Source organism: Rutidosis leptorrhynchoides, chromosome 4 (genome assembly GCF_046630445.1).
Source record: "Rutidosis leptorrhynchoides isolate AG116_Rl617_1_P2 chromosome 4, CSIRO_AGI_Rlap_v1, whole genome shotgun sequence".
Classification (NCBI taxonomy): domain Eukaryota; kingdom Viridiplantae; phylum Streptophyta; class Magnoliopsida; order Asterales; family Asteraceae; genus Rutidosis; species Rutidosis leptorrhynchoides.
The window spans coordinates 495,950,188-495,958,494 of NC_092336.1; the positions used below are offsets into that span (position 1 = coordinate 495,950,188).

The following is an 8,307-nucleotide window of genomic DNA, read 5'->3' on the forward strand; positions in this document are numbered from 1 at the left end:
TAACGCTACGCTATTTTTAATCATTGTAAGTTATGTTCAACCTTTTTAATTTAATGTCTCGTAGCTAAGTTATTATTATGCTTATTTAATACCGAAGTAATCATGATGTTGGGCTAATTACTAAAATTGGGTAATTGGGCTTTGTACCATAATTGGGGTTTGGATAAAAGAACGACACTTATGGAAATTAGACTATGGGCTATTAATGGGTTTTATATTAACTAAACAATACCTTGTTAATTTAATATACAAACTTATAATTTGACGTATTTATATATAACCACATACGCTTGACTGGGTACGGTGGGCGGGATATCTATAAATACCAATAATTATTCATTTTACCGGACACGGAACTGGATTAATAGTTAATAGACTTGTTAAAACAGGGGTGAATTACATTCAAGGGTAATTGGTGTAATTGTTAACAAAGTGGTAAAACCTTGGTTTACACGCAGTCGATAACCTGGTGTATTCATTAAACAAAGTATTAAAACCTTGTTACAATTCGAATCCCCAATTAGTTGGAATATTTGACTTCGGGAATAAGAATAATTTGACGAAGGCTTTCGGTCTTTATATTTATGACTGATGGACTATTATGGACAAATCCGTATGGACATATTAAATAATCCAGGACAAAGAACAATTAACCCATGGGCATAAAACTAAAATCAACACGTCAAACATCATGATTACGGAAGTTTAAATAAGCATAATTCTTTTATTTCATATTTAATTTCCTTTATTTTATATTTAATTGCACTTCTAATTATCGCATTTTTATTGATATTGTATTTAATTGCACTTTTAATTATCGTACTTTTTAATTATCGCAAGTTTATTTTATCGCACTTTTATTATTCGCAATTTCATTATCATTATTTACTTTACGCTTTAAATTAAGTCTTTTATTTATATTTTACATTTGGTTTTAACTGCAACTAAAGTTTTAAAATCGACAAACCGGTCATTAAACGGTAAAAAAACCCCCCTTTATAATAATAATATTACTTATATATATATATTTGTAATTTTATAAAAGTAACTAATATAGCGTTAAGCTTTGTGAAAAAGATATTTCCCTGTGGAACGAACCGGACTTACCAAAAACTACACTACTGTACGATTAGGTACACTGCCTATAAGTGTTGTAGCAAGGTTTAAGTATATCCATTCTATAAATAAATAAATATCTTGTGTAAAATTGTATCGTATTTAATAGTATTTCCTTCTAAAATTTAATAGTATTTTATACCCCTTAGCTTTAACTATCAAGTATTGATGCAATGAAAGAAAGTTATTGCTTATGCCTCTCGACAATTGAAAATTCACGAATGAAACTATACGACACACTATCTCGAACTTGGAGTCGTTGTCTTTGCTCTCAAAATGTGGAGACACTATCTTTACGGAACCAAAAGTACCATCTTCACCGATCACAAAAAGCCTCCAGCACATTTTTCAATCAAAAACAACTAAATATGAGACAACGACGGTGGATCGAAACATTGAACGATTACGATTGTGAACTTCGTTACCATCCCGGGAAGGCAAATGTTGTGATGACCAGGAGATTTCCGACCAAATTTAAACTTAATTCTTATTTAATTTTGACATGATAAGCAAAGTCTGTAATATTGAGTCTCAAAATTTTGAATTTGTTTTATGAAATCATTTGACTTCGACCATTTCCGACGATTCACGAACCATTATTTGTAAATAGATAAAAATATATAAATAAGTAAATATAAATAATTATGCATAAGAATATTAATAAACTATTATATACAATATACAATTTGTTATAAATAAATATGTAAAATAAAATAAGATATATTAAAATTTATTATAAAAGTAAATATATAAAGTATGTTATATATATATATATATATATATATATATATATATATATATATATATATATATATATATATATATATATATATATATATATATATATAAGAAATTTCAAAGTTATTTAGTAAACGATGGAAACGCTCATTTGTCATACAATTGATAGTAAACGAATTAAAAAGGAACTTATATTATTTTAAAATAAACGGTGATCCGAAAATGAGTTCTATAAACTTTAGGCTTATTAAAAATGTATTTAGAAACTATTGGTTAAGTTTTAACACTTTTTATATTTTACCCATAAATGAGAGGGACAGTTGATGTAATTTTTATTTGTTAAATTAATGACTGAATTTTATACCATAATGACCAAAATAAATAAATATAGTTAATTTAAAAATATGGGATTTTTCTGAACACTTTTTTTCGCCACTGAGTAAACAACGGAGTACGATATTTTACCCCGTGAAACTGTCGGCAACTTAAATTGAGGTTTCTAATTTTATTTCCCACGTTCTTTTATTTCTTCAATATAATATGATATTAATATATTATATTATTTAACACATACATGCACTTAATACATATCATAACCCATCAACTTGTACTACTCGATTATTTCTGTTTCTGACTTGTGTGTGGGGTTTGCAAGCTAGCTGCCTTTCTTTTTCTTTATGTATACCCACATTTCTTTTTCTTCTTTGTGAAATCACAAACATAATCCATGCTATCCTCAATCAAAACCCACCTCGGGTTATTGCTTCTACTCGCCACCCTAGACCACCACCACCACTACCATGCTACGATCACCAGTTAACCACTACCGCCACCTCCAACACCACCACGATCCATCATGTTAGATCCCAACTACTACTCTTTCTCTGGTATAGTTTCCGAAGCACACACATATACAAACCCACACCCGAACACCTTGGTTGCATGCTAGTCGAACAACACCACAACCATCATCTTCATCAATCATCACTGTCAAAACTTATACTTTTTATTTTCTGTCTTAATGTTTATTCGAAAACCATTAGAACACCATGAAAACCGGCTACTACAACCACTAAACCGCCACTCTCTCTCCTTTTCTCTCTTCTCTCTCTCCCTCTCTTTCTCTCTCTCTCTCTCTCTTATTAATATCCAAAAACACCACCCTTGCTCCACCTATAGCCACCAATCTTCATTACAACAGCACGTTGAACAACCCTTTTTGTTACTGCTGTTGCAAACCATAAACCACCCCCATCGCCACCTTTGCTGCATTTTTTTTTTCAACCATCACTACCACCGCTGCTACAGCAGCCTTGCTACTGTTTTCCTCCATCAAAATAGTCCAAAACCGCTAACCTACAGACCCCTTTTTGCTGCTGTTGCTGCTTCATTTTTCAATGATAAAGAAGACAATGAACGAAGATGGCGATTGAGATGTACAGGGAAGACGTCAATGGTGTTAAACGATAATGAAAGTGATTATGAGGCTCCATGTATGAATTATGGTATGATGATACATATAAATGATGATTATAAGTTTATGATAAAGATAGATGATTAGGAATAAAGATGTGATGACGATTAATGGTAATCATAATGTTATGATTAGCAATAATGATCATACGATAACCGAATGATGATAATCGAGAGTTGATAATATAAAGATGATGATCACGAAATAGATGGTTATGATGATGTGAATATGAGGATGATGATGATTGTAATTTTATGTAGTTAAGAATCGTGATGATTATAATTCGTTAAAGATGATGAAGAATAAAAAAAAGGAAGCAGAAGGAAACGGGTTATATTATATATTTTAGGAAATAAAATAGGAAAGAATCAGATAGAGCATTGGTCTGGGATATGTGTGTGTTATCGAGAGGTCCTAGGTTCGATTCTAGGCCAAGACATATTTTTGTTACAATAGAATTCGACTGGGCTACTTATTGGACTTCCTTTTATGGGCCGGTATCTTTGGGTTTCTTTAATCTTAATTGACTTCAAAATATGGGTTATATATATTGGTGTTACATGTAAATTAAGAAAACATAAGCCGAGTAGATGGTTCAAGGGAGTGAGTGTGGATGAGAGGTCATGGGTTCGAGCCCGGGCAAGGGCACTTATTTTGTTGAGCTTTTTCATGTGAGGTATTATTATTATTATTATTATTATTATTATTATTATTATTATTATTATTATTATTATTATTATTATTATTATTATTATTATTATTATTATTATTATTATTATTATCATTAAAATTATCATTTTTTATTAAAAATTATCATTTTTATTAAAGTTATCATTATTAGTAAAATTATCATTATATATAAAATTATCATTTTTATTAAATTTATCATCATCATTATTATTATTAGAATTATCATTAAAAGTATTTTTTTTTAATATTTCATTATTATTATTATTAGTTTTATCATTATTAATATTATTATCATTTTTATTATTATTTTCAAATCAAATTATTATTATTATCATTATCATTATTTTATTATTATTTTTTTCTTACAAACAAAAGATAACTATATAAAAAAAAGAAAAAATTACATGGATAGTCCCTGTGTTTTACACCAAATTACATCGGTGATCCGTGTATTTCATTTTTGACCTTTTTAATTCTTGTGATTTACATTTTTAAAACGGATAGTCCTTGGCTCAAATGGACGTTTAGATATAACGTCAAGTGACCACACGTGATAAACACGTGAGGTTATATTTGTCTTTCACCTTCTCAACTGGTGTATACCCCTTTATATATCCTTTTCCCCAACCCAATCGTTCATTATCACTGCCGTCATTTTCCTAAATCAATTAAAAATCAATCAAACGATTCAAACCCTAATTCGCCATGGTACAATGTAGTTGTGGTCATGAAGCAATAATTCGAACATCCTGGACTCGGAGGAACCCTGGTCGTCGTTTTTATGGATGTCCACTACAGGTATTGTAACCCTAATTCTTTAATAAGTGGTTTAAGTGATTAATTGTGAAAGTTGTTTATTTTTTATTTACAGAATTCCAGTTGAAGGTTTATTGATTGGTACGATCCTCCAATGTGTGCTAGATCAGTTGCCATTATTCCTAGTTTGTTGGAGGCCATAAATAGGGCTGAAGAAAGGATGAATGCAGCGAAAACTGAAGCTAAGATCTACAAATGGTTGCTTGTTGCTGTCTGTGTTTGATTTGCTTTGTCTAAGTTTGGTAATTAGGGGTGATCAATGTAATGGATGGTAGTAGTTGTCTTATGTTGTCTTTTGGATGTCATTTGATAATTGTATTAGATGTTAACTTTTGGTAATTGTATTCGATATTATCTTTTGGTAATAGTCTTAGATGTTGTAATTTGTTTCAATGTAACTAGTTGATCAATGTAAGATGTGTACTCTTTGTTTCTATCAATGAAGAGGTATTATGGTTTATAATAAGTTTTGGCTTACAAGTTACATCTTACAAGCATTAACTTACACAAAGACATTCATTACCAGAATAAGTACCAAAATAAGTACCAAAAGCATTAACTTAGATGTTGTATTTACCAGAATAAGTACCAAAAGAGATTCATTCTTCATTACATAGTACCAAAAGACATTCATTACAACCAATGTTTCATTACAAACCATTGTACCAAAAGACATAGAACCAAATTTACATTGCATCAGCCTTTACATTAGACATTGTACCAAAAGACTTAGACCAAATTTACACTACATCACCCATTGTACCAAAAGACATTAACATTACATCAGACCTACCAAGTTATCATTCAAAAGACATAAACTTACACAAATACATTCACTACCATTCAAAAGACATTAACAAAAGAAAATAACACTTGGCATTTGATTCACTAATTACCTGCTGCATCATTAGTCTGGGATTGAGCCCCTTTCCCCCTTTTCCTCTTTGAACTTGTTTTTGTTCCAACACATGTTGATGCTTCATTTGGGCAGCCCCTTTTATTGTGTCCATATGTGCCACACTTCCCACATTGTTTTGACTTACCTTTTCTTGAAAGTTTTCCCTTTTCATTCATCTCTGAAATTTCCTCAGCAGACTTCCTCCTGTTATTTTTAGGCCTACCTACAGTAGCTATCTTCAAGGGTGGTAATATCTTTGTTGGATCATTTGATTTAGGCCACATTGATTTACCATTCAATGGTACAATGTGAAACTTGTAAGTCTCCTTCCATCTCATTAACCAGTATACTTGATGAACCCATTCTTCAGGCACTCCTACTTGCTGATTATTGAATGCCATGTTGTTTAAAGATGCCACTGCATGTTTACATGGCATTCCAGTTAATTCCCATTTCCTACATGCACATTCTCTCCTTCCCATATCCACAACACATTGTCTACCATGGGGCCCAGTTACTTGATATTGTTGTCCACCATTCCATAAAATAGAACACTGAGATGCTTTTTCCTTGATCTTTTCAAAGGTTTTTGTTGCAGCAGGTGTTAATGGTCCATCACATTTAGATTGGTGCTTCAAAACATTGACAATCCTCTTCATTAAATATTCTCTTATGTATTCCAAAGCAGTCACTATTGGCTTATCTCTTGCATCTATAAGCCATCTATTGAAGACCTCACACATGTTGCTTAGCAGGACATCTGAAACAGCTCTTCCTATTGAACAGTTACAATTAATGAGTAACTAATGCATTAATTGTACCTGAAAAGTGAAGGTGTAATTAATGTACCTGAAAAGTGACTCCTTGCCCATTGATGAGGAGGAATATCAGTCAACCATTTGTGGCAATCTTTATTGAATTCCTTTAGCTGATTCATTGCTAGCTCAAATTCTGGTACAGTAGTTGCAGATGCACACCTCCACAAATGATTTTTGTAAGCTAAACCATTCCATTTTTTTTTTCATATTCTGATGAATATGTCTCAAACAGAATCTGTGCTCAGCACAAGGAAACAATTCTTCAACAGCATTCAACAGACCCTAAATCAGTAACAAATAGTATAAGTACATACATTTATAAAACTATATATTGGTTACAAATAAGTAGTAGAACCCATACCTTTTGTCTATCAGAAATGAAGGTGTAATTTGAATTTGATTCAAGATTAAGATCTTGCCCTAACCACTCCAAGAACCACTTCCATGATGAGTAACATTCCTGTTCAACAATGGCAAATGCAACTGGATATATGCCATTGTTGGAATCCACCCCAACAGCAGTTAGAATATGACCTTGTGCAGGTTGTTTCATAAAACATCCATCTAGACCTATCAAATCTCTACCTAACACTGCAAAACCTTTCTTTAGTGGTCCTAAACAAATATAAATTCTCTTAAAAACCCTTGTGGGATCATTGGGTTGTGCAGACTCATGTTGGTATCTAACTGTTATATCTGGATTAGATCTTTTGAGTTCTAAAGCACAGTTTCTTATATGTGAATACTGCTCCTTATAATCCCCTTGGATAATACCAGTTGCCTCTCTCAAAGCTCTGTATGCTTTCATGTGGGTGATATTTATTCCAAGACTTGCCTCATATTTTGCCCTAACTGCTTTTGTTGGAATCTTTGGGTTTGATGGCAGTTCCTCAAGCAATTTCTTTGACAGGAAATGAGATGTACAATGCTTAATATCTCTGGTTTGAAGACATTCATGAATAGGGTTGTAAGTTTTGACTTGCCATGTTTCACTTGGTTGTACCTTGGAAACAAGAAGAACCCATTCACATTTGTCTTTTTCCTTCTTGCCATTTTCTGGTCCCCCACTTGTTTTTGTTTTCATCTTTTTACCACCTTTAATAACTCTGTAATCTTTTGATTTCCCAACTACCCCCACATGGGTGCTAGTAGACCCCACCTCAAAGTTACTACTTGACCCCACCTCATTTGAACCTTGACTAGTCATATTTTATGTCAACACCTTGGCTAGAACACCTTTACAACCAACCCTAATTCTTTCTTTATCATTTTGTATGTGATAAAGTTCTCTTCTTGTTTCAATAGCATGAGTCTTCCAGGCATCTTTCACTTCTTGTGCAGTAGCAAATTCTTGACTAACATAAAACACAGTCTTTCCAATTTGAGGATTTGATTCTGCCTGTCTTCTTAACTCCCTAATTTTTCTATTCCTAACCCCTTCAATATCATCTTCAGACCCATCACTTTCAAATTCCTCATTGTCAAGTACCTCTAGACATTCAAGATTAGTATCAGTAGCAACTTCATCACCAGAGTTATTAGCATCACCCATATACTCAACATCTCTGTCAACATATTAATTGTATTCAGTCATGTCAACTTGTACATCTTCAATCGTGTTTTCCTCATCTACAATGTATTCTTCATCTTCAGAGTCATCTCCATTGTCTTCATCATTACCATCCCTATTGTCTTGATCATCATTATGAACTAACTCTTCAAATACTTCTTCCTCTAACTCAACATTGTGATCAACT

At 32.2% G+C, this 8,307-nt stretch overlaps 1 protein-coding gene across 1 annotated transcript; it reads right to left on the bottom strand.

The window, feature by feature from the left end:
• Window positions 1-5,612: 5,612 nt before the first annotated feature.
• Window positions 5,613-7,757, bottom strand: LOC139842403 (uncharacterized). Its single transcript, XM_071832546.1, has 5 exons — window positions 6,912-7,757; window positions 6,781-6,832; window positions 6,582-6,731; window positions 5,731-6,507; window positions 5,613-5,623 (listed from the first exon to the last, which is right to left on the bottom strand). The coding sequence occupies exons 1-5, from the start codon at window positions 7,755-7,757 to the stop codon at window positions 5,613-5,615; spliced, it is 1,836 nt and encodes a 611-aa protein (XP_071688647.1).
• Window positions 7,758-8,307: the final 550 nt, after the last annotated feature.